Raw genomic sequence first — 26,896 nt, 5'->3', positions numbered from 1 at the left:
TACCTTACATTAGAACATTAAATAATTTAGAACACATTTTTTCCAACTGTTAAATGAATTGATAAGTGCAATAAATTCGTATAAAAATTAAAACTTTGAATCAACAAATCCTTGATTGGACAAAGCAGCAAAATGAACATATCCTTGACTCTTTTACCAGGACCTAGAATTACTTGAACCAAAAGAAAGAAAGAAAGAAAAAAAGAAGCCAAAGCTTCCATGATTTCGGTAAAAAAACAATTTAATTTGATAAATTTTCGGGAGGCGTATAGTCTTCAATTTTCCAACCCCTCTGTCAAATGTGTAAAAGTGGTCTCCAAGTGCCTAACGTTCCCACAAGCAAGCTTCGTCTAAATTTCCAGGACTTTTCCACCACTTTCTGCAATTGTAACTCCACAAGGTTCATGCACATTGTTCATGAATGTGTCTAAGTATTCTATATTGGGAAACTGAGTCTCATCAATTTCAGACAAAATTAGCGAAAGATTTCCGCCAGATAATATATAGATTTTCCAAGAAATTGAAGGTATCCTTGGATGAGTCAGTGGGAAATGTGTAACTCTAGATTCTAGAATTAATAATAATAATAATAATAATAATGATATATATATTTTTTGTGAGTGTAATGTTTTGAAACTAATTGTATGCTACTATAATAATAAGTATATAATTCCATATTCAAAGATGAATTGTGTCCTCGCAAAGAACTACAGTAAGGCAAGTTATATTAATTATTCAAGTGTTTGGTCAAGCTCTTGAAGTCGACTTCCTCTGCAGCCAATACAAGCAGTTGCTTATGGAACGAATATGACTAGCTTTACTGCTTTGCCCCTTCCAATAAAAAATTACTTTGACTTGACCCTTTATATTTGAAGTTTATTGTAGGGATGTTATATAGAATTCATATATATTTGATTTATTTTTAGTCTATAATATTATAAACTCTATGAATTACAATTCATGGATTGATAACGAAGTTAAAAAAAGAAAAACCTTTATCAGTAAATAATTTTGATGGATCATAACATCTTAGTGTGTGTATATATATATACACACACACACACTACAAATTCAAACATTCTTAGTATATCAAAATCTATTATAATTATTCTTAGACATCAAGAATGCATAAAATGTATTCTTTGCTTTTGTATTTTTATTTTCCAATTAATTAGTTTTTTATTTAACAATTTTTAATCCAAAATTACATAATTTTTGTACCTAAATTAATTTTCCATTGTAAATTTGCAAAGTAAAAATAGAATATAAATGTATACAATTTTGATAATAAGTTAGTAATAAAAGTATATGATATGTTTATAAAATCATATATTTTAATGTTTGTATAAGTTGAGTTTAGTTGATTACATTTTGCTTTTGAAAGCAAAAAATAACAAATATATTTTGATACAATAATAGATTATAATTTTGAATTAATAAAATGCAGAATTTGATATAAAAAAAATAAAAAATTATATATGTATGTATATATTAAAATGATATTAAACAATTATATTTAATGTATGTCATATCACTTTTTTAATCAAATATGATATTAAACTTTCTATTATGTATGATAATACTCATACCAATATAAATATGGACTTTTTATGATTTTTTATTTATTATTTGTTATCATCATAAAATAGATGAAAATTTTACTTATTTGAACACTCTCTTTTGTTTTTTTTTTTTTAATGGGGTCAATTTAATAAAATTGCAAAAATTGTATAAAAAAAACTATATATTACTGTTACACAAAAAGAAATTTTTTTTGAGAAATACACAAAAAGAAAATTAAATATATAGTAAAACAATATGGATAATTTTTTTTTGACCAAAGTGCAAAATGGAGAAAGACTGAATTCCTCTATAATTAATTAACCGAATAGAATATAAAAAGTAAATACACGAGCAAGTGATGGTTTGGAATATTTGATTAAAGAAGGTGAAAACATTTGACATAAAAATTTAACTAACAAAATTTATCTACTGCATGAGTTTACATAATTTAATTATGGATTGACTCTGTCTATCCTTGGACTTACATTTTAAATGAAAATCAGTTAAACCTTTGGAAAGTGATTCGAAGTACTCTCTTTATATTCAAACACATTAATTAGAAATAAGTCTGAATTTGACTCTTACAAAGAAGGTTATAATTAGTTACTAATTGTTTATAGGACTAACATGTTTTTCACATTCTTAAAAAAATGGGAATATTTGTTCAAAATTCAACTATGGGTTACTCATTCCCCTGACTTTTTATTCAGATTTGCACAATTTTTTAGAATCCTTTCAAGGTCTGATCAACCCCAATTTTTTATTCATAGGTTGGAATAGTTTTGCTCTCATCAATTTGATTTTAACTAAACACTACTCTCTTTATTTTGTTCTTTTCTCATTTTTTTCCCGTTCCATATTTATATAAAAAAGCAATAGAAAAACCAGACAAATAAAATATATAAAAATTGCAAAGTTACTTTCAAGTCTCCCAAATGTATAAAAGAAAATAGTAAATTATTTTTATGGTCTTTAAATTTTAAGTTGAATATCATTTTGGTCTCTAAATTTTAAAAAGTAATATATTGATCATTATATTTTTATGATCATAACAAAACAATCATTCCGTCAATAAAACCTTAATGCAGCTGTTAAATATAAGTTGTTAACTCATTATTAAATCAAAGATAAAATTACAAAATTAGTAATTTTTTACTTATATAAAAAAGGTGATGACAAAGCTTTTTTACTTAATACTAGTAATTTTTATAATTATGTAAAAATAAAATTATTTTTTACCCTTAAATCTGTTAGTAAATATTTTTTTTGATTCAATTATAGGATAAAAAAACGAAGTCTATATCTTGAAAATAAAAAATATGTATTTTTTTTCAAATTTATTTATTATTTGTTTAAAACATACAATTGGACTATACATCATTATAAAATATTTCATAGTGTATTTGTCATTTATTTTACAATATTTCATTATCATAAAATATTTCTTCAAAAACTAAGGTTTTTTAGTTATAAAATATTAGTATACATTTTTCAATGAAATATTATAAATTTCATACTATCACTTATTAATAAAAAAATCACAAATTTAATTATTTGAATCGTAACTAAAGATTTTCATGAATCGAATTAAACTTGAATATCATTTTTAAAGTCTCGCTTAAGATCCAATTTGATTCGTCCATTAAAAACCCAAATAAGCTCATTTTACTATTAAAATTAAAACATTAATTTTTTATACTTTAAATATATTTTAAAATGCAAATTAAATAAAAATATTTTATTAATAAAATAAGAATTTGATCGGATCATGCCTAGGCCTTAAAAACTATGTTCAAAAGTTGATTCGAATTGAGCTTAATTTATGGATTTAGTTGACAGCTCAATTTATACATAAATCAAATTGCAACTTAACAAATTTTTTCTTGAAAAAGTAAAAAAAAAATTAATTAATTAAAAAATTAGCATCACAAAAATAATAATAAAGATACATAAGAATTAATATCCATAAAAATAAATTAAAGAAATAAATTTTATCAAAAATTTATTTCCTTTATAATTTTATCTCTTAATCTTAAATTTATAATACTATTAATCTGTTATCCTACTTTGTAATTATTTTATCTTTTCATTTGACGTTCAACTAACCATTTGACTGGGGAAAAGATCATAAAATTATAATCATCAAAATATAAGGATTAATATGTTAACCTTTTAAAATTTAAGAACCAAAATAATATTCACCCTAAAATTTAAGAAGTGTGGAAGTAATTCATCCAAAAGAAAAAGCATTTCCATGTTTAATTATTTCTTTGAAAAATTAAATCTTTCTCTGTCAAAGAGATATATATATATATATATATATATATATATGCATATATTATATGCTTAAGTTGTTTCCTGGAAGAAATTTTGTAAAGGAAAAAGGCAACTAGTATTATAATAAGTGTACTATTAATTGTTTGATTAAATTAAATTATGAACAAATTATAAACAAATATATATATATAGTTTGTATTAGGGTTCGAAGATGCAAAGAAATCACATACTTGGCGAAAGTTCCCTTCTCTAACGAACCAATTTCATATTTAGAACAATAATAATAATAATAGGAAAGGAAATGGTCTTCCCTTTCCTTTCTCTCTTTGTGCCAAACCCCTTCAAGTCAACTTCACGTGCTTTTAACATGATCTCTTTCTTCTCATGCAACTATAAATACATGCAAATTCTCAAAGCTTTTATCACCTTCAAGGCTCAGATCCCACTTTCAAATTACTTTTCTCAAAAGTCAAAAACCAAAAATTAATGGCTGATCACCAGGAAAACCCTCCTTTGATCATCTCCAAGATTGCCATCATTGGAGCTGGAGTTAGCGGCATCGCAGCTGCTAAACAGCTGTGTCACCATAACCCCGTTGTTTTTGAGGCCTCGGATTCAATAGGAGGGGTATGGAAAAGCTGTGCTTATAATTCTACTAAACTACAATCGCCTCGTAAGGATTACGAGTTCTCGGATTTTCCATGGCCTAATCGAGATGATCCAACTTTTCCATCTCATGTTGAGATTTTGGATTACTTGGAATCATATGCTAAGCACTTTGATGTGTTGAAGTTTGTCAAGTTCAATTCAAAGGTTGTGGAGCTCCACTTTGTTGGTCACCAGGAAACAGTACATGAGCTCGCAGGAAATGCTGGGGAGTGTGGAAGTCTTTTGCCAGGAAGGCCTGTTTGGGAGATTGCGGTGCAAACCAACGATTCAAAAAACCTTAAGGTTGTTGCTTTTAATCTACATATAATTTTTTTTTCTCATACTGCCTCACATCATCTAATTAATTAAAGTTGTTACAAAAAAAACATTTTAACTAAGCTGATTGCCATTGATTGAAAAAAAAAAAACACTTTTTTTAATATGAAGGAAGTCGCAATTTTAAGATTAAAAAAATTACAAATACTAAAATTTTAATTTCAGATCTATTAGATGTTGTGTTATTTCATAAACCAACTGGATTAATTTTTAAATTCTTAACTAATTGGCAATTGCCCTTTGACATATCCTTCTTAGAAATAAAAATTTCCCTTTTGGCAAGAATACTAGGAAAAAAAAAAGGGAAAGGGAGAAAAAAAATCAAGTTTGATTCTTGACTTAAGTATTCTTCTATCCAAAATAATACATAATGGTCTTCAGCTTCTATGGTGGGGGAGTTTTGATAGTCAAGCACTCCTACAAGCTAATTCCATATACTTATGTTTATTAATCGCTAATTCAACCAAAATGATTTTTTGAGGTAAACACAATAGTAGATGAAGTGATATTTACCCATATTTTTGACTGTACATATGCTTATTTATATGTGTACTCTTTTTTTTTTCTTGGCCCTTAATTTCAGTGGTATGCCTTTGAATTTGTCGTTGTTTGCATTGGAAAATATGGGGACATACCCAAAATTCCAATTTTCCCAGACAACAAAGGCCCTGAGATGTTTCAGGGGAAGCTCCTTCATTCCCTTGATTACTGTAAGCTGGACAAGGATGCTGCTTCTCAGCTACTTAAAGGAAAGAAGGTTGTCGTCGTTGGCTACAAAAAATCAGCCATTGATTTAGCTGTAGAGTGCGCAGAAGCAAATCAAGGTAATTTTCCATTAATTGGATGGTTAAATATTATTAATGCAATAAAATTAGAAAGTAATTTATAATTTCAAATTCATTAAGCACTGTGCATTTCTTCATGTGAATCACTAATCAGGCTATTGTGATGTGATTCTATGAAATTACTAATTGTTTTGTTAGGGACAATTTTTTCCTAAATTACTTATAATCATCGTTTGATTATGTGAGGGAATATACAAAAATTGGACTGACTCTTATATATATATATATATATATATATATGAAATTTTTTTCATGATGTGATTTTCTTAAATTGAGGCAAAATTATTTCTCTATACCTATATTTAGGCTTAAAAAAAGGAAGTGACCAATTTCCAGTAGTATGATATAAGGGCAGCTGGGGCCTAGGAGGCATGATTTTCCACGTTGGGAAGGTCGAATTTGCATGGATTTTGTTTCGTGTAAAAAAGTTGAGCAGTCAAGTGTCAAACACATGACCAACAAAAGCATCCCACGTACGTTAGGACTTTTTTGACAAACACGTTTTCAACGATTCTGAATCATAACATTAGAATTCCAATATGCGATTTGACTTTGATGATAGACGAAGTGGACAAATAAATGAAGGAAAGACATGTACGCTCCTTCATCTGCCAAATATGTTCGTTTATATGACAACCAACTTAGGGTTTCGTCAGGTGATTTTGACTTTGAGATGAGAGGTGGGAACTTGAGGAGAAAAAGGGATATTTCACCTATACAAGCTTTATTATTTTTTTTTTCTTTTTCACTGGGGTAAAAACCAAGGTAAAATACCAATGTTTTGTGGAAGTCATTCGTTTGTTTTTTCATCTTCAGATTCCTTGATCCTCCGTTAATAGAAACCAAACCTCTGATTTTATATAACTAATTTGCATGGTGTTAAAATTTTCCTAATGATAATTTAAAGGGCCGGAAGGGCAACCGTGCACCATGGTGGTAAGGACACTTCACTGGACTGTTCCGCATTATTGGGTCTGGGGTTTGCCTTTCTTCCTGTTCTATTCTACCAGATCTTCTCAATTCCTCCATGAAAGGCCTAACCAAACCATTCTCAGGACCCTCCTTTGCTACCTCTTATCTCCCATGGTCAGTCACATTTCTTGAAGCACTTAAGACAAATTTTTTTTTTTCAAGGTATAGTGCCAAGCTGATATAGTTTTTTTTTTTTTTTTAACAGAGGCGTGGAGTTTCAAAGTTCATTGAGTCCTACTTGCTTTGGAAACTTCCATTACAGAAGTACGGATTGAAACCTGACCACCCATTTGAGGAAGATTATGCATCTTGTCAGATGGCCATCATGCCAGAAAATTTCTTCACTGAGGCTGATACGGGAAATATTGTTTTCAAAAAAGCATCGAAATGGTGGTTCTGGAAAGAAGGAATTGAGTTTGATGACAGTACTAAAATGAAGGCTGATGTTGTAATTCTTGCAACTGGTTTTGATGGAAAGAAGAAACTCAAAACTATTTTACCAGAGCCTTTCCGTAGTTTTGTAGAATATCCTTCTGGAATCATGCCCTTGTATAGGTAAGCACATTACATGATCAGAATTGTGTTTCACCAAACATAAAAAACATTGTTTGAGCATTCTGTAAGATTTTTGAGACTAATGTTGCATAATATTAATTCCTTTGTCAGGGGCACAATCCACCCATTGATACCGAACATGGCTTTTGTGGGTTACGTCGAAAGTGTTGCGAACCTTCACACATCAGAGCTGCGTAGCATGTGGCTTGCCCGACTTGTCGATGAAAAATTTAAGCTCCCAAGTGCTGAAAATATGCTAGAACAAATATCTAGAGAGATGGCGGTAACGAGGAGGACAACCAGGTTCTACAAGAGGCACTGCATTTCCACTTTTAGCATTAACCACAGTGATGAAATTTGTGAAGAAATGGGATGGAACTCTTGGCGGAAAAAAAGCTGGTTATCAGAAGCATTTAGCCCTTATTGCAGTCAGGATTATGGTCAGGAAAAGTAAAATTCATATAGTCATCCTTTCTTCCCCAATTATAGGGGGTGTTTTTTCATGTCTTTGCATGTTTATCTCCAAAAAAAAAAAAAAAAATCAGCTGAAGCTGAAAAGAAATAAAAAATAATAAGTTAAGAAATGTATAAGTAGTCTGTTAGAAAAAATAAATAAAAGAAGAGGAATAATTAAAAAGAATTTTGGCTTTGAAACGTGAAAAATACTTTCTTAAAGTCAATTATGCCTTTAAGATATAACACAGCCTTAAACTCTCCAATTAGAAGGAGCAAAAATGATTATACTGAAAGATTTATTTATAACGAATGAATAAATATAAACTTTTATTCAAATAGTTATGACTTTCTATATAATTATAACTTTTAGGAATAATAATCTATTTATATTTAAATAGTTATGACTATTTGTCATATAATAATTATTTTTGTTCAAACATAATTATTTAAAATATGAATAAAATTAATATAAAAATTAATTTTATTCATCAATAATTAAATCTTTCTATCCAATATGAGATGCACCGTATTTTAAATTACCAACAATCCCTCACTAATTTGGAATGTTGGTGCTTAACTTTTAACTTTCACACAAATAAATATTATGAATATAAAAATGTATCTTTTAATTTAAACATTCAATTAGCATATATATCTTAGAATTCTAATGAAGTTGATAGTATCCGTAGATTAAACTTCAACTCTTAGTGTTAGAATTAAAGATACAATACATATAATACTTATTTATTCTTCTATCAAAGGTTTATAACTGTTTTTAGCACTATTATGGTCATGTGCTTATCTTATTTATATACATTTACAAGAGAGAGTTTAATTATTCTTGTTGAAGTGGCAACACTTCTATATTTATATAGGTAGAGTTTTCATTATGTCTCTATTGTTTTAGACATTTAAAACTTCATTAAGAGTATAAAAATTCATCTTACTCATCCAATGGATCAAACTAGTTTCTAAAATTTAATGATTTTACTAATGTTTAACAAACACATAGCAATAATTTGTTTTTACCCATTGAACTTTGTAATTAGGGTTACTAATTCAATATTGGGTTCCCATTATTGGTGCCTAATAGCAAAGGTTTAAATCTATTCTTCTTGTAGTACTACTAATCAAAAATCTTGGAATTCAATTTTCTTTTATGGTAATTACCCCCACTTAAGATTTAATCTCTAATATAATCATTTTAGGCTAATATGTCTGAACTTTTCATTTTGCATATCATTTATATGCTAAAAACATTATTGCCTCATTCTTAACATTTTATGAAATAGTTAGTTTTGGTTGTGGCCACAACCTATACTCATAAATTTTAACCATTCTAGTTTCATACTTTTATACATCTTTAATACAATTATACTTCTAGTACAATTGGATAAATTTAATGAATAAACCAAATCATTTTAGTCTTTTTAAGATTTTTAAGGACTATTAATGATTTTACTTTAATAAGTGTTTAAACTTATTAGCTTGTATAATTTGCTCATAAAATTATACTGAAATCTTACAACATTATGGTGGTAATTTTTATTTCTTTTGATTCTTATCACTTTCACCATGTGCCAGTATTAATTCTTTTATTAAAGAATATCTCATTCAATTGTCAATATATCATTTATATTTAATCAAGTTTCAATTTCATTTTTTTTTTTTTTTACTATTTGGTGATTTCTTTTTAAGCAAGAGGCTTCCAAATCCATCATTAGGAAAAGATAACCAGCTGATATCTTAATATTTCAATAAAAGTTTTAAAATTTTTTATATTTTAACCAATATAAGAGTTTACATCAACAAGCTAATTTCAAATATAATCATGCTTCTATGGTCTCCTTTTGAGACTTTTATGTCAATTCATAAATATTTAAATGAATTTATTTCATCATGGACACTATTAATATTTTTTTATTACTATGAACAAAATCATTTCCATCACTAAAATGGATTAAATAACATTTTTTTTTGCTATTATAAAAGTTTTCAGATTCAAAATATCTTTGAATCACTCATGGTTTTCAAAGTAAATATACTTTGAAATTTTTACTATATAAAATCATAGATGATAAATCATTTGTACAATCCATGAATTAGATCATATACATAACAAAAAAATTACTACAATGTGATCAAGATTGTGGCATCAATTTTGGCTTATGGTCATTCTAAACCAACCATAATAATCCACATCATTCCTATAAATCATGTAGATTTGACTATTTAAGTTATCTCATTTATAGTAATAGCTTTTAGTGAAAACCAATTATCTCGAATATTATCATGAGTTTTCAATGCATATAAAAATTGCCCAATGGTTAATTCTAAGTTCATGATTATAGAAATCTCTAAGCTTCATTTCAAAATTTTATAAGAACTTTATTTTTCCACTATTGTGTAGCCTATATATCTCTGTTATTTATCACTTTTCATTGGTCATAACATTTTTGGATAGATAATAAATTCAAACTTTACTCATAGAACTAATATGCGTATATACAATAAAAGTTCATAGTATATTTAACTCCAATTTCAAATATTTTCATAATCATTTTGTGATCAATATATTCATATCTAGATCACTATATCAATGCAAGTCATGAAACATGAATCCAAATAATCATTTTCATAAAATAGTATAAATAATAATTATAATATGAGTTATATTCATATTTCATGCAAAAACTCATGATGAATTTTTATTGGTTAAATCATGAACTGGCTAACTCTAAGACTTAGGGCTTTCACAAACCAATATTATTATCTATACCCATATGTTAATTTGGTGTATAACCAGTCACATCTTTGCCATTGTCAGGAAACTATTGAAAACTTTGAAAACTTGTTCACTTTTCATTTTAACAGCTTGCAAAAAGTCATTTTTTCAGGTATAAGAAGCAAAAATATTTTTATTATCTTTAACAAATAATATATTAATTTGATGATGGCATTCTATCTCCATAGTCCATATCTTTCTTAACATATAGGAAAGAAAATTCCATCCCATAACATTTCATTTTCATAATATATGGTAAATTGTACCAATGTTCTCTATACCATCACAAAATAGAATTAAACACATGCATGTATTGGTGCTTTGGGAACATTGAATTTGTATTTTTTTTTTAATTTATAAATATGACTACTTTAGACATTGATGAGCATACTTCAAAATGTTAGTAATCGATAAATGCTTCAATTTTTTTAATAACATGCCTTTTCTTTTAATCAATCATCTAATAGCCCAAATTGTTAGCCAAATTTTAGTCAGTGATATTAACATAAATTTACAAAATATAGGGATGTCATAGATATATATACTTAATGTATTTTACATTACCACCAGCTACAATTCTGCATGAAATTATATATTTATTGTATATAATAAACTTGCATTAACTTATTGTATTATAAATTCAAACAATTTATAAATACTATCATTAACAGGAATAATATTTCAAAACCCAGACCTTTATAAACCTTATAGTTATAACAGTTTGATATATTTTTTTTAAACAAGTATATCTTTAATCTCCTACCTTTTGTAAGCCAGTTCATTAATCATAGTAATACAACAGAAACATTTATATTCCAAATTCTTGAATTTATTTGTCTTACTGGTATTGGCCATCAAACACAAATTGAATTGTACCTTAAACTTTTTCTTTGTGATTGTTCATAATAACATTTTATTTTGTAAAATTACTTCTAATACAATACACACAGCAGGTAAAATACATGTCACATTATCAATGTTTTTTATAATAAAAATTTTTTGGCTTATTATCCATCAGTTAATCCATAAAACACCATATCTTAATAATAATTATCCAGATACATCAATTTAATTTTAATTAGTTTTCATGAAAATTAAACACTAATCAAAATTTGAACCAATAATAAATTTTGAAAATATATATATCAACATTTGATTTATAAATGATCAACAAAGACATAATCATACAAATAGCTTGATTTAACTTATTATCTCAATTTTGGTGCCATGGTTTAATAATAAAACTAATATTGTAGCCAAATCTTATTTTTCTGCATATATTCTCTACTTGCATCTAATTTCTCATGGTAAATTTCTTTACTTATTTTTTATTGTTTTCATAGAAACTATGGGACAAATTGCCTGTTTTATATATAACCAAGACATGACAATTAAACAATCGATCATTTCATTAGAACCTAATTTGATTCGTTCCTTGATAGCAAGTGATAATTCTTTTGATCGTAAATCAATTCATGTCTTTCTCTTTTATGTTTTTAGGCTATTTCACATCTTAGTTTTTATAAGCATTGATTTTTCAAATAAATATAATACAATTTATTAAACTCAATTGTGGAGTCAATTTTAGTATATGCCTAAACTTATGCAATGTAATCAATATTTTGCATATTATATTTTGACTTTATACGCTAATGAAATAAATTGTTAATGTGTTATCTCATTCAGTCAATCTTTTTACCAAAAATTATGCAAAAAATAAAGTACATATCTCTAATGAAGATCTTTATGAAAATTAATATTTTGGTCCATAGAAACATTAATCTTTTGACACTTTAAACCATATCTAATATTGATCTCCAAATCATGCCAATTTTTTTTTCTTGTATCTTATTCATGCTAAATATAAATTTTTTATAATTGCCTTTAAATTGTTAGAAAAAAAAATAAATAAGAGAAGAGAAATAATAAAAAAGAATTTTGACTTTAAGGCATGAATAACACTTTTTTAAAGGTAATTATATCTTTAGGATACAACAAAACTTCAAACTCTCCCATCAAAAATAGTGAAAATAATTATAATGAAAAATTTATTTATAATGAATGAACAGACATAAACTTTTATTCAAATGGTTATGACTTTCAATATAATCATGACTTTAATGAATAATAATCTATTTATATTCAAATAGTTATGACCATTTGTCATATGATAATTATTTTTGTTCAAACATAATTATTTAAAATATGAATAAAATTAATACAAAAATTAATTTTATTCATTAATAATTAAATCTTTTTATCCAATATAAGATGTACCGCATTCTAAACTACCAACATCGTCATCAAAAAAAGTCATTCATTGTCCTTATTAGGACTGGAGAGTGCGGGTTATTGTGTTTTCCATATCAACTGAAAAAGAAAAAATAAGCGAAGAAATATATTCTTACTATGTGAAGCAAATTCAAACTTACAATAAAGTGTATATAGGTTTAGATCGTATTATTAAACTTGTCCAAAAGTCAATCAGAAGTCAACATCTCCCACCATTTCCACTTCAGTTGATTACATCACCATAATGAATTTTAGTAAAGAAACTGAATACATTCTCCTCGTACCAGAATTGGTAGCTCAAGTCCTTAGTAGCCCGAGTCAGGGCTAATAGGATTGTGAGTACTGACTGCTGTTTTTCCTATGGCAGAGATGAGGCATCCATGCTAGATTCACCATAAGACTTAACAACATCAAACTATGTTGATAATTGAACATAGAATTCTCATACCTTGTAAATCCAAGGGAACAGGGGTAGCTCAATTTCCTAGACCAGAAATTATCAGCTGGTTTACTTGTGATGAAGGTCCAAGTCCAACAGCGATAGCAATTACAATGGGAGGCTTGATTCATACAAAAGCAAACACTTGTCTAACACCAAGAACACATATGCGAGTGTCTGATGGAGGAAAGAACAAAATAATTTCTAGAGAGGTTTACATACTTTTAAGTACTTTTAAGGTTTCATCTATATGCTTCTCAGGCTGAAACTGGTTGTTGTAGATGAGTTGCACCACCCCTTTCTTGTCAAGAACATAGGTCTGTCTCCCAGGCAACATTCCAAACAGATCTGCTCGAACTCCCCACTCTTTGCCCACCTTGTTTCCCTCATCACTCAACAATGTAAATGGAAGTCTGTATTTATTGGCAAATGCCTGGTTAATTAAAAAATTGTTGTCAGTTTCAAGCAATTTGGATGACATTTGACAGGTAAAACCTATAAACATCCCAGAATGTGATGAAAGACAGGGCCGCTTCTGGACAGCGTTACATTTCTATCTTGCAATAATTGTAAATGCAGAAATCTAAAAAAAATTCAAGAGTCCATTTTCAATAGGAGATAAAAATACCATATGAAAATGAGAATGATATCTACGTAGAATCTACTAGCTTTTTTCAGTAAATCAAGCTGATTGCCAGTTAATTTCCATAGAGCTGTTGGAGACAAGAAAACAAGAATTAAGTATCCTGGATGGAACTATTATCACAGACAATCAAGAATAAGCACCGAGAGAAATTTATAAAGACAATAGAATTCCTAATTATCACACACAATAAGTAAGTTTTAGATTCCAGAGATAGTGGATGTTGTTTTCTAAAAAAATCTCAAAGGAAATTATAAACATGGGTTTTACACAACCTGTGGAGAGAGATAAAAGTATAAGGCAGTCAAAATTAAATCTTCAAGTTAAAATATATTCTGCAGCAACAGGTGCATGTATTACCTTGTGTGATGATGGACTATCACCACTTATTCCAATAACTTCAGCTCCTGCTTTCTTAAACTTCTCATAAGAATCTCGGAAAGCACACGCCTACAAAAGTACTAATTTCATTAATGCTTGCATCACTAACCGAACAAAACTGAAAATCCACCGCCATTAAATGACATGAATGCCACTCAACCCAAAAGCTAAAAAAAAAAAATTCAAAAATTTAAGTGACTAGTGATTGCAGGTGTACAGGTAGAGATTTCATCACTGAAATGAAGGCTAAACATTTTCTACATCTATGGTCTACATTGGCTTCCACAACAGAAGAAAAGGAATGAAAGAGACATGTAACAAAGACTTTAAAGCAGTCACCTCCTTGGTGCAGCCAGGGGTCTCATCGGCAGGGTAGAAATAGACAACCACAGGCTTTCCTTTAAACTTGGAAAGGTTCACATTTTTCCCATCCTGATCTTTTAACGTGAACGGTGGAGGCACTGAACCTTTGTTGACCTGCAAAACCCCAAAATCATAAGCAATCACTTAAAGCAGTAAGCCAATAAACACACCAATAAAAAGCAATGTACCTGGGCGGAAATGGAAGTCCTAAAAGAGGAAAAAGAAGGGATTGAAGGAGAAGAAGAGTATGAGAAGTTAAGGCCATAAAACTGAGACTTTGATGATTTGGATAGAATTGGGACGCATTGAGAAACAGAAGACTGAGTCCTGGGAGTGTGACAAGGGAGTGGAGAAGTAAGATTGTGGTTAAGAAGGGTGAGAGACGAAGCCATTTTTGGGTTGATACAAGTTTAAAGTGTGTGTTGGTAATAAGAGAGAGTGTAATTGGTTTTACTTTTTTGGATGTTGAAGAGGAAGATAAGAGGTTGTTGGTGGCTATTGCATCAGAGGGCATATTATAGGAGAAGAGGGTGGATGGCAATAGATTGGCACTGCGTGGCCAATTGCTGTCCCCAGCCTTCCCCTCCGTACGAGTTTACCATAATAAATGGGTATTCGGCATCGAAAGGAGACGAATATGAATGCCAAATGGCTTTTTTTTTTCTTTTGTTTTTTTTTTCGTATGTATATTTGTAAGGATGGTTCCGGCACTTTGACTTGCTGGATTCGTCTTTCGAAGGCAGTTTTTTTTTTTTAATAAGCTTAAGGTGAGGTTAAATTGCAAGTTTTATATAAAATTTACAGTAAGTTTCCACGTCGTTCATCAAGATAGCCTGGTGATGATAAGATTCAAATGACGGGTCTTTCTCAATGCGCTTTCTCTATTCAACTGAGTGTTGTAGCACCACACACTGCATCAATTCAAATAAAAAATATAAAAATAGCCAGATTTTATTAGGATAATCAGAAACAAAAGGTTGCATTAACCCAACACTAAAACTTCAACTGTAGCAAAAATATCACACATAACAATGTGTTTATAGGGGTGTGATACTTTATTTAGTCCGATGTTCTAAATTTCAATATCACGAGTCAAGTGAGTTGGAAATTAAATTTTTGATTTATTGGGTATGAGGACATAGTAATATTGAATTTACATTAATTTGGTTTGGAATTTAATCCCAAATGTCCAGCTTTCCTTTTTATTATTTTTTAATTAGTTATTTATCTTGATTTATTTATTATTGTTTTATTTTATTCATTGTTAGTATTTATTTATCTTATATGTTTATCTTTCTTTCATTATTATCTTTTATTTTAAGCTATTTATCTTGGTTTTCTATTATCTTTTATTTATTTATGTTTATTTCATGTTTACCTTATTTCTATTTGTTATTATAATTGTTATAATTATTTAAAAAAAGAAAAGAAAAGGGGAAGTTCCAAGATTTACTGTAATTGGGTGAAGCATGAGATAGGACTGTAAGCCATTTTGGTTTCTTTGATAAATTTTCGGATTAAAAAAAGGAATTGATGATAATGCAAATCTCTGTTTAAGTTGATCCTTTTCTCATTTGGAGTTCTAATTTTATAATGATTAAATCCCTATAAATACCCATCCTTGATTGACAGCAGACACAACAATCATAGTAGAAATATTTTGAGGTATTTTATTTAATTGGAGGTTGTTTTTGTGGGAAGTCAGAACAAGATAAAAAGATTTTTTGTTTTCTAAAAATTTGTGTGAAATTTTGATTTTTTTTTTATGGTGTATGAATTTTTTTTTAGGTTAAATGCTCAATTAAGAATCTAACATTTGTATGATTTTCAATTAAAGATTTTAACTTTAATTTGATTCAATATATGATGCAACATTTTTAAATTGGTTCAAATAAGATCTTCTGTTATGGCTATGACTTACACATACCAAAAAAAAAACGTAAATCACTATTCTGCAATTTAATGAATAGTGAAAATAGCCAAAAATTTTACCTTCTTCAATTTCTCTTCTCAAGCAAACTCTGCCTTCTTCATATTCTTTTTAACCGAATAACAAATACTCAAAAAATAGCTTATTCTTTCATCGAACTTATCGTTAATGACCACCATCGATCTTCATCCTTTACTAGTAGCTTAACTTTTTCATGACTGAAACCAAAATTTCTATTCAACCCTTCTTATATGTTCTTCCCTCTCTAAATCTCTAAATCAAAACCCAACTACAATCTAAAAAATGAAGAGTTCAAGAATCACAAAATCTTACCTCCAAAATTCGATACCATTCACCATTCATTATGCTGTAGATTGATCAGCACCTCCTCCTTAAAAAAATCTCAAAAAAATCACTTGTTGAAAAATTCTCAAAAAGAACCAAACCTCGAAAAACCTTTTGTCGAGAAATTTCCATAAAGATTCAAACCTAGAAAAAACCTTAAAAATAATCAAACCCAAAAAAATCATTGTTGATGAATTCTAGAATCTTGTTGTTGTAGTTACTTGTGTGTATTGGAATTCCCTTGTTAGATCAATTACTCATTTGAGGTTAGTTACTGATTGCTAATCATGCTAATGAATTTGCTTTATTGATTGTTTAATAAAAAAATTTTCCTAACTCAAAAAACTTTTCAGAACAATTGATTTATTGTATTTTTTTACCTCTTCAAAGATTCGAAAACTTTGCCCAATTTTCTAGTTTTTCAACAACCTTCGCTACTATCTAGCCTCTCTTACTTGATTGTTCGAGGTAAATTGTTGTGTTTAATTTTGCTTACTGTCTCCCTATTGATTATTAATTGTTACTGTCTCCCTATTGATTATCAATTGGTAAAATTCATTTTTAAAATTATTATTTTTAATTCCAAAACCTTTTAATATATTGGTAAATTTTTTATTTTTAAAATTTTTTTAAAACTTTGTCAATAAATAAATAAATAACAAATTTATAAATCTTATCAATATATTAAAAGATATTTTTAGATAAAAATTTTATTAACACATTAAAAGATTTTTGAGAACTTTTTTTTTTAAATTTAAATGAGTGGTGATTTGTCATATGTTTTTTCATAAAAATTATTTTTGAATTTTTTGATGATGGATTACTAAAACATTATAAATAGCAATTTTTATATAAATTTCTAAAAGAAAATTTTTAAGAGAAAATTTCTTTTTAAAATTTATCAATGTATTAAAAATTTTAGATAAGTGTTCAAATATTAAAGATTCTCACAAAAAAATTTACCTTTTATAAATAAGATTTTTTTAAATATTAACAACATAAAATATTAGAATAATTTAAAAAAAAATTAATATTAATTATTCAATAAAATTTTTAATTCATTTTAAAGATTTTGAATAACACGAAATCAACTTATATCATTTAAGGTGTTATAATATTTTTTACACGTAATAATACTTTCAGATATTATTTAATTTCGTAAATTAAAATTTATTTTTTAAAAAGATTTGAGTTAAATTTGAAATTATTTTTAAAAAGAGATATATTTATTTAAATGACTAATTATACTTTAAAAAAAACTACTCTTAAAATCGTGTTTAACAAGCAAATTTTCGGATTTATACATTCGGATATGGATTTATTTGTTTCCGAATGGTGAGTAGATGAACGGCTCCTTTCATGCCAAGTGATGTAATTAATTAATTATTATAGAGGTTTTAAAGGATATTGTGAATGGTATTTTTTTTATAAAATCTTTTCACTTTTTTGGTGGGCTATCTAATTGGGCCACATACTTTTGTGATTGTGATCGAGTTTGAATTGGGTCTAGCTAACGAACCCATCGCTCAACTTTGGCCCAATCCTTTTTACAAGGCTGAATTGAAATATTAACAACTAACAAAATGAGGGGCAAGGGGTTTTGGGTTTTGGGCACTCATTATCGGCAATGGAGGGATTGCAGAATTGGGTCCGTTCCTTCTCGAAGGATACAAAATCAGTGTCTCCTCCTCTCTTGCACGAAATTTTCTACAACCTTGGCAGCGGAGGAAGAGGACCAGCTGGAGCGTCTTCCGCTTTATCTTCTGCTGATAGCGCTAGTGTTTTGGTCACCAGGCCTCCCAGGTTACCTACTCTTCATTTCTATCAACTTGACCCTTCGATTTCTAATGGAATTGCTGCAGTTGTTTTCCCTCACAACTTACAATTCTTATTTTTGGGTTTCGAATTGCAGGCAAGTAGTCTCGCTATGGACTTGTTCAAAACTCTGTGCAATTTGCTTTGTTGCTGGAATTGTCGTCGGTTACACTTTCAAGCGACGAGTCCGGAGCTGGGCTTCCAGGCTTCTCAAACGATTGAAAGACGATTAGTAACATTAACCACTCAAATCCTCTTAATTCTCATCTTGTCAAATGAAAATGGAAGTTTGTCTTGCAATGAGTAATTTTCTTGTCTTGCTTCCCTTTTTTCACTTAAAAAGAAAAAAGCAACAATATCTTAACTTTATTGATCCTTAATGATCATTGCTTTTAGAACAAAATTTGTAGGGTGGGCAAAGTTTATAATTTCAATGCTATATATATGTTACATTTACATCTGAGCTATAGTTATGAATACATGTGTATATATTTCTCTTCTATATTTTTTCGAATATGTAGTTACACAAAAGAAAGAACAAGTGGTTGGCAATGACATCTACATATCTATGTAAAGGATCCTCAGAAATATTCCTTGTGGAATTCGAACCGTGTCGATGTCTTGTGACTCAGCTCCCGTGATAGCTTCTTCAACTCCTTTGCCAACACTGGCATTCCACAATAGAACACCCCTGCAATTTTAACAATCACAATTCTTGTTAAAGGTTTCCTTTAACATAATTTTTCCCTGTTTTACGAGTATCTCTTGAGAAGTTACTACTATGATGCTAAGCCAATTATGGCTGGTTTTAATATATATATATATATATATATTTTTTTTTTTTTTTCCAGATTGAGTTGTGTACATTTCTGATTGGTCGGCTAATGTTTGATTTTGAAAACCTTTCTTTTAAAAAAAAAAAATTATCAGTTCTTTGCTAAGAACTTTTCAAGGTCTGTCTTCTTTTTCTTCTTTTAATTTTCTTCTATTAATCCCATTTAAACATGACAGCAGTGGGTTAAGCTGAAAGGTCATAAACATTTTTTTTTCTCTTCGTTAGTTGGTTGCGTACCGCTTTTTGAAGCTGTGTTAGTTCCCGTAGTAGGTTCATTTTTTTATGGGCAGTCTCGTTGGCAGAATCCAAAACTCATATCCCACTTCCCAATTCCCATACCCTTTTAACGAGTTCTCCGCTCATAATACAAAGTCTCTTTGGTTTAATAATTTCTTTTTTTTTTTTGGGGGGGGGGGGGGTGCAGAAATATATTTACCTACTGTTGCATGAGTATGTTTGGAAGCTATTTTTCTGAACACTTCTTTCCAGTTGGGCCTGGCGAAATGTGTCCTTACCTGCAGCAAATTATTAAAACATCAAAGCGTTAGTCGCTGCTCAAGCAAATAATTGTATAGTTGGAATTTTTAAATGGTCGTTTGGTAGGTGGAAAGGATGTAAATAAAATCACAGATGTTGACAACAAAAAAGTCTGTCCTTAAATTGGGCAATGATATGCACATTTTTTTGTGAAACTTTCGTATGATTAGGAACTGATAAATAAAGAATACTCGATCATACTCGGGTTCCTGATAGGATGTCAACACCATGTTTAGCATGATTTAAAGCTTGGACCATTGTAATCAAGGTTGATCTTGCATCTCCTTCTTCATAAACACTTGTAAGGTAGTTGTGCAGCTCAATCTGACCCTGTTTTAGAGTTGAAATAACAAGAATAAGAAATTACTTTTGGAAGCTTTATTCATGTCATGAAAAAAAAAAAAAAAACAAATGGCATGGTAACAATCATGCAGATTGCTCTAAAGTTGTATTTGTTACTTTCTGATCCATTTCTGCAACTTCATCCATTACTCCTTTAAACCATTCAAAGGACCCTGATTCCCTGGTGACCCAGTAGAAATGAGCATTTCTAGTCCTCTGTGACTTCTTCTTTCCACCAATAGTCACACTTGAATTAGCAGTAGAATTGGAAGATGCAAGGCTATTCCAGCTGTCGTCTGATCTAGTCATTTCTGTGGTTGAATCCTATACCATCAAAGTCGCAGATATTAATTAGTGGAAAAACTACTAATAAATTATGCAGGGAACAGTCCTATAGAAAGTGGCTTGAACGTACCATTTGATCTTCTGCTCTTGAATTGTTTAAAAGATCTTTGAGGATGCTTATGAAAGGGGTAGCTCCAATTCCTAGCCCCACAAGGAGAAGAACATCATAATTTCTGTAGTCCTGTGCCGGAGCTCCATATGGACCATCAACTAGCAATTTAGGTTGGCTGCACGTGTGAAACAAATGGTGTTTAACACTTATCAGTTCTCACAAATCGATTAGAATATAACTATCATCTCCTACTAATACAATTACCCCTTCTGATCAATATGTCCAGGCTGACCAAATCTAGCTCGGCCTATGACAAATGGCGAGTCATTAACATCTGTGAAAACTCGTTTCAATTCCTGCGTCCAGTCTCCTACTGTCCGGATGTGAACACTAAGATACTCATCTCCTGGTGCTGAAGTGATAGAAAATGGGTGCCTAAATTGAATTACGTGTTAGTTCAATGGGCAAAAAAGTACAAATGAAGTTCCAAAATAATTTATTGTTAAGGTTTCAAACAATGTAAAGGTCATTTAAGATTGGAGGAAGCAGGGTATCTGTCAAAATTACACTCACCATTCAAATGGGGAGATTGATGGGCACTGTAGAAATATGTACTGCCCACTTTTATACTTGAATCCTTGCGGTTTTGACATAACCATGCTGAAGACATTTCCTGGTAGTACTGAAACCTTTGCATGACATAAAAAACCTTGTAACTGTTGCAAAATAAGGAACCTAAAACAGAACCCTGCAGTATCTAATCTTCTTTTGCTGTTCTGTTTCAGGGAAAACTGCTTCTTTTTGTTTCCTTAAAACATGGATATCATATTGTTGTGATATTCCTTTCATTCATATTGTTAACTCAGATAGTTATGACAAATTTAGCCAAATACTAGAATAGTAAAGAAAGGAACTTGATCCAATTAGTTACCTTAAATATTTTTACTGAATAGTGTTCTGATCTACATGTTCTTACACTACGCTCCCCAATATAAAGCAGCAATGGAACAGAAATGTACATCCCTGTCTGCAACACCAACATAGTTAGTACTTGGTATGTAGTTCTTTCATTCTTCATAACTAGAATTATGATCTTAAGTTCTTACCGATCTCTGATACCACTTGTGGGCCAAGAACAAGAATGTTCCATGGATTACTAGCAAAATGTAGACAAGACCAAGAAGATGATGAGAATACCAGAATGCATTGAAGCCTGTCAATCTGTTGAAGGGTGCAGGGAGTCTCACTACATTTTTGCGGAAGTGACTTGTTGCTAATATAAATGCAATGGCCATGAAAATCACCATAGAAATGCCTGTCACGCCTAGAACACTAATCAAAAGCTCTGAATATGTCGGTCTTTTGCCATGCCTGAAATCAGAGGCTATGAGAGCAAATGTTTCTGGAGAAGCATGCGTGAGGCGGATAAAATCACAGGACAAGTGGCTTCCTGCATGAACCAAGACTCCAATGGCTATAGCACCTGCAATTGTCTGTGAAATTGAGGGAACAAAAAAATTTGTTAAAATCAATTAGTGAATGAGTTCACAAAGTCCATTAAGTAGAGCTTTCTTACCTTGTGGAAATTAATGTTGTCATCAAAAGGAACAAAAGATCTTGCTTTAGAAGACCTAAGCCAAGTCAATGTGTTTCGACAAACTGGTAAAAGAATTAGAGCCATGTTGAGCTTGAGAGTCTCGGCAGCCCCTTTGGCAGTACACAAGCAATATCCCATAACTTGAAAAGCTGCCATGTTTTTATATTGCATGAATTTCCATGTAAAAAGGGTTGCCGTTGCCATCATCCAAAGCAACAAAATCCATCCCCTTTGCCAGTTTTCTAATATCAAGCACCGGAGTTTAAAACACACTCTTCGGAACATGTTTTTGGGCCTGACAGAACTTATGTTCTGACTCCTCCCAACACTTGCTGTGCTAAGTGGCCTGCTGTAGTTCATGTATGTATCTCTTTGTAGGAGTAGCGTTTCCAACTGCCACAACTGAAATGGACCGAAAAAAATGACACAATAAATCCTATTTTATTTGCAAATATGCGATATTATCCAATAATTTTTTGACCTAAACATGTGAAATAATTTACCTCAATATACCCAAAATTCTCAGGATCCAGTTCTTCCATGATTAATGAGGCATATTCTTCAGCTTGTTCTTTCAGCTTGGATAGCTTGTTGGCCGAAGCACTCAGCATTATAAGCTGTGTTTAAAAATATATATAATCAAACAAATCATCAACAAACAATGATAATGACATTGAAATAATTGAGCCAAACTTTAATGCAATTGAAGTTTGAAGGACAGACAGCATTTCCATAAACCATGTTTTCTTGGGAACTACCTCTCGTACTTCTTCCCTTGTGACTCTTCCATCTTCATTGCTGTCAGCCCTGCAATTTTTTTTTTTTTTTTTTATCAAAGTCACTATAATCCCAAAATTAAAACTAAGCTAGACATTAATCAACAAGAATTAAATTAAATTAAATTAATAAAATTAAACTAGCATATCAACTCCGTATCCACTTCCTTCGAAACATAAACCACGAAGTTAGTAACAACCTCGTCAAGTCATCAACTGGGCCTTAGGCCATCAACTTTTTACTTAGCAGCTAAAATCAGGTGCTTCGCGTAACTACTTATAATTACTGCTCTAACAAATTAAAATTCCCATCCAGATTTCCATTGATCAATTGCCGTTGCTTTTTGTAGAAGAACGTATTTTACTATTTTTCCAAGACAAAGTTGACGGTGTTAAAAAGAAACCAAGAGAGAGTCGTAAACTAACATGTCAAAGAAAATCTGAAGACGAGCGTCAAAACTCTGGTCTGAAATCTGTAACCAGAAATCATGAAGCTCTTCTTTTGTTATTTTCTCGATTCTCTGTCTTCCTCTTCTTGCTAACGCATCGAATATCCCAACTGCAAACTCTTTCGAATCCACCATCCCTGCGTCAAAGTAGAAAAAGGATTAAAAAAATCAAAATTTTCTGTTTATTTTTTCTTAGTTGTCAAACAGAGTATGACCGTACTGACCTATGCATTCACCGAAGTCTTCTCTAGCAAGCAATCCGTCCTTTGCTAACGACTCGAATCTCGACTCAACTCGTTTCCACATCTGCTCAGCGTCATTTGCGCCAGTGTTTTTACTAATGAACCTCAGCCCTTTCAACGCTCGCTCAGCACTCGATTTCGTTCGTTGGAGCTTAGCCTTGATTCTCCTCTCATCACGGGCCGTAATCCTACGGTCCTGATCAATCCCCGCCGACGACGAAGCTCTCGACGATGACCCCGACCTTAACCACCCGAACTTCCTCCTAATCCTCGACGTCGCCGAAAGACTCCTACTTAAAATCCCGGAAGAAGCAGTTACGGAGGCTTCCTTTTCGTCGGTAATAATCGGCGGAGTACTCGGCGCCACGCTGCAAAACACAATGGAGTCATTCTCGAGCTCGAGCGTGACTTCGACGAGGTCTCTCTGGTTATTCCTCCGTAAATCGCTGAGAAAAATCGGCAACATTGCGCCACCAACACCGTAGTCATCTCTAGGAAGATCTTCAAGGCCTTCCGGCAACTCAAATGAACGACTATAGTTTGAGAGGTTACTGCTCCTTCCAAACGAGTGAAACGACGCCGGCGACTTCATTAATCCGGTCCCTTTTTTCCTTTCCAAAACTTCAAACGTGTCTTGTTTTTTCTTCTGATGCAATGGGGAAGGAATGAAAAAAGACGAACACTTCCCAACCGGTCATTTAACACGATTTCAACGCTTTTGAGATTAGTCGTGCTTAATTATTTCAGAGTAGTTGAGGTTTTGCTGAAAAATATTATTCCCCTACTAACAATAATTATATTCACATACAAACAAATAAGAGGCAGAAGGAGAATAATAAGAAGCGTTGCCGTTGGCCTTGTTTATATAAATTAATCAAAGGTAAAACAGAATGAAGAGGTTCTTACTTGATGAGATCAGTATGGAAGGTGAGAGCTTGGAATATATATAGTATAAAGAAATATTTTGGGTTGGCGATTTATTTATTACGATAAGATTTATGATCGGCTGCTACCGTGTTTTTAGGAAGCGGCGGCCTGGTTTTATATTTTCTTTGTCGCCTTCTGGATATAATTGGTAATTTATATTTTAGTTTATGAACGCGTATTAATTCGGTCGGTAAAGAATTTGATTTTTTTTAAGTAAGTTTTTAATTTTAAATTTTATGAATGAAAAAAAAAAATTTTTTTTTATAAAATTTGATTTGATTCGATCTTGAAATGATTAAAATTTAAAATGATTATGAACACCAAATAATTTCAAACAAAAAAATTTTATATTTTAATTTTTTTTATTTTACATTAAATGCTTATAAAATATAAAAATTATTATTTATAATTTATGTTAATATATTAAATACAAAATTATTTTCGGTAAGCACATTTATAATTTTTATTAAAATTTTTAATTCGATTATTTTTTTTGTCTTCATATTAGATTTAAAATTAGTCTATTTTTAAATTTATTTGATTTATTAAAGAAAAAAAAAGATTTATGAGGATTTCTCTTTGTTTTTTGGCTGAAAATAAAAATATTAAAAAAATACATACTTTGGGTGAATGGGAAGTCGGGGTTTAGAAAGTGACTATCTGGTGCTCGGTGAAAGAGAAAATCTGAAATTTTGAGTGCGAGTAAATATAAAAATATAAAAGCTGGAATATTTTAGCATGGTGAAAATCATATGAAATTTCTTCCTACTTGTTTTAGCTGTTCCTTGAAGGATCATGTGAACTTTAATTGGTTATGGTAAAAAAAAAATAAAAATTTCAAATGTCGGCTAACAATAAAAAGAATCAATATTTTTCTCAATTATTGGCTCAATTATTGGCTAAGTGTAACCATATATTTTTTATTTTATTTTGGGGGGGGGGGGGTCAGCATAAAAAATTGTAAAGTATAATTACAGCTGTTGACATAACAAGAACATTTAAGATTTAATAATAAAATTGATGTAGTTGTCATGTTCGTGTCCACCACTTTCTGCTATGTCACACCCCGTTTTCTGTGAAGCGACCATTTCTATACAGAAAAAGAAACTCTTTCCTCTTTCTCCGTTGTTGAAGATTAAATTAAGCTTTTTTTTCTTTTTTTTTTTCTTGTAAGTCCTTCTAGAAGCTAAGCAAGCATTTGAAAGTCTAGACCTTTCATCTATGATTGTGTACTTTCCAACTTCAATTGTCTTTTTTTTTTTTTTTAAGAAAAAAAAAGTCTTGTTTCTTGAACTCCTTTTGCTGCACCCACAAACTTTGCCTTCACTGCAGCATCGTTAATCTTTTTTGAATTAAAGGTTGTTGCATTTACAAGGGGTCAATTACCGTTCGGGGCTTTAAGAGGTGATTGTGTTTTTTTTTTTATAAAAAATACTCATAATTTAAAATATATTCCCTTTGTTCTATTTTTTTTTTCATTTTCTTTTAATATCTCAAAATTATATTCTATTTTTTAAAAAATATTTAAAATATTTGTTTTTTTTATATTTTAAAAATTTTTATATTTTTTATATTAAAAATTACAAAACTTTAATTTTTTTTAAAAATAAAATTAATATTAAATATATTAAGATCAAAATTTTTTTCTTAAATTTCATAAAAATAGATACATGATAAATATTTTAAGATAGAGAAATTAAAAAAAATAGACATTAAAATTTAAATTTATCGAATATAGTCTTATAATAAAAAAAATCCCTTTTATTATTTAAAAAATATTGAAAAATTTCACTATTTTATCTAAAGATTAAAAAAGCATATTTATTTAAATCCACAATTGATATTTGTTTAAATTATTTTTTATTTTTATACTCAATTTAAAATTATTAAATTTAAACTACAAATTTAAGTGAATATACATTATTAATCATTTGGATAATAATAGAAATTTTTATTATTTTTTAAGCAGTGGAAAGTATTTTCTTCCTAAAAAAAAAAGACTTTCTTGCATTTGCAGTCGAAGTTGAAAAACATAAACAAGTTCCATAGTAAACATGTGTTCTCTTTTATGTCAGAACGTCTTTTATAACATCCATAATTCCCGCATTCTAAAACTTGCAAAAGAATAAAAATTTTGAATTACGAAGTT

At 29.9% G+C, this 26,896-nt stretch overlaps 4 protein-coding genes across 4 annotated transcripts; 2 read left to right on the top strand and 2 right to left on the bottom strand.

Annotated features, from left to right (window-relative positions):
* The first annotated feature begins 4,231 nt into the window (after positions 1-4,231).
* Positions 4,232-7,768, top strand: LOC111304153 (putative flavin-containing monooxygenase 1). Its single transcript, XM_022900671.2, has 5 exons — positions 4,232-4,791; positions 5,408-5,648; positions 6,577-6,755; positions 6,847-7,196; positions 7,308-7,768. The coding sequence occupies exons 1-5, from the start codon at positions 4,327-4,329 to the stop codon at positions 7,648-7,650; spliced, it is 1,578 nt and encodes a 525-aa protein (XP_022756406.2). The 5' UTR covers positions 4,232-4,326; the 3' UTR covers positions 7,651-7,768.
* Positions 7,769-12,808: 5,040 nt separating this feature from the next.
* On the bottom strand, positions 12,809-15,052 carry PRXQ (Thioredoxin superfamily protein). Its single transcript, XM_089742048.1, has 4 exons — positions 14,744-15,052; positions 14,532-14,669; positions 14,172-14,261; positions 12,809-13,601 (listed from the first exon to the last, which is right to left on the bottom strand). Exons 1-4 carry the CDS (start codon positions 14,945-14,947, stop codon positions 13,383-13,385), a joined length of 651 nt encoding a protein of 216 aa, XP_089598174.1. The 5' UTR covers positions 14,948-15,052; the 3' UTR covers positions 12,809-13,382.
* A 3,360-nt stretch (positions 15,053-18,412) lies between these two features.
* On the top strand, positions 18,413-19,147 carry LOC111303034 (uncharacterized). The gene is made up of 2 exons (XM_022899033.2): positions 18,413-18,633; positions 18,743-19,147. The coding sequence occupies exons 1-2, from the start codon at positions 18,458-18,460 to the stop codon at positions 18,876-18,878; spliced, it is 312 nt and encodes a 103-aa protein (XP_022754768.2). The 5' UTR covers positions 18,413-18,457; the 3' UTR covers positions 18,879-19,147.
* On the bottom strand, positions 19,110-24,834 carry LOC111303033 (respiratory burst oxidase homolog protein E-like). Its single transcript, XM_022899032.2, has 14 exons — positions 23,803-24,834; positions 23,556-23,715; positions 23,112-23,160; positions 22,857-22,970; positions 22,333-22,755; positions 21,863-22,249; positions 21,688-21,783; positions 21,330-21,445; positions 21,021-21,191; positions 20,775-20,931; positions 20,477-20,683; positions 20,219-20,347; positions 19,917-19,995; positions 19,110-19,336 (listed from the first exon to the last, which is right to left on the bottom strand). The coding sequence occupies exons 1-14, from the start codon at positions 24,410-24,412 to the stop codon at positions 19,227-19,229; spliced, it is 2,808 nt and encodes a 935-aa protein (XP_022754767.2). The 5' UTR covers positions 24,413-24,834; the 3' UTR covers positions 19,110-19,226.
* Between the last annotated feature and the right edge of the window lie 2,062 nt (positions 24,835-26,896).

The sequence above is a fragment of the Durio zibethinus genome, chromosome 13 (genome assembly GCF_047325235.1).
Source record: "Durio zibethinus cultivar Kanyao isolate XHJ-2024 chromosome 13, ASM4732523v1, whole genome shotgun sequence".
Lineage (NCBI taxonomy): Eukaryota > Viridiplantae > Streptophyta > Magnoliopsida > Malvales > Malvaceae > Durio > Durio zibethinus.
Note: the sequence above shows the minus strand (reverse complement) of the source record. Positions and strands in the feature narration are given on the sequence as shown.

Bases quoted from the DNA above. Each gene is read 5' to 3' on its own strand.
- LOC111303033 (XM_022899032.2), bottom strand. From the start codon at position 24,412: ATGAAGTCGCCGGCGTCGTTTCACTCGTTTGGAAGGAGCAGTAACCTC. The intron at 22,971-23,111 runs GTAGTTCCCAAG...TTTTAAACACAG, and splicing joins CAAGGGAAGAAGTACGAGAG to CTTATAATGCTGAGTGCTTC. The intron at 19,337-19,916 runs GTAAATATATTT...TTAAAATTGCAG, and splicing joins ACATACTCATGCAACAGTAG to GGGTGTTCTATTGTGGAATG.
- LOC111303034 (XM_022899033.2), top strand. From the start codon at position 18,458: ATGGAGGGATTGCAGAATTGGGTCCGTTCCTTCTCGAAGGATACAAAA. The intron at 18,634-18,742 runs GTTACCTACTCT...TTCGAATTGCAG, and splicing joins TTGGTCACCAGGCCTCCCAG to GCAAGTAGTCTCGCTATGGA.
- PRXQ (XM_089742048.1), bottom strand. From the start codon at position 14,947: ATGGCTTCGTCTCTCACCCTTCTTAACCACAATCTTACTTCTCCACTC. The intron at 14,670-14,743 runs GTACATTGCTTT...GGGGTTTTGCAG, and splicing joins GGACTTCCATTTCCGCCCAG to GTCAACAAAGGTTCAGTGCC. The intron at 14,262-14,531 runs GTGACTGCTTTA...GTACTTTTGTAG, and splicing joins CCCCTGGCTGCACCAAGGAG to GCGTGTGCTTTCCGAGATTC.
- LOC111304153 (XM_022900671.2), top strand. From the start codon at position 4,327: ATGGCTGATCACCAGGAAAACCCTCCTTTGATCATCTCCAAGATTGCC. The intron at 4,792-5,407 runs GTTGTTGCTTTT...CCTTAATTTCAG, and splicing joins ACGATTCAAAAAACCTTAAG to TGGTATGCCTTTGAATTTGT. The intron at 7,197-7,307 runs GTAAGCACATTA...TTCCTTTGTCAG, and splicing joins GGAATCATGCCCTTGTATAG to GGGCACAATCCACCCATTGA.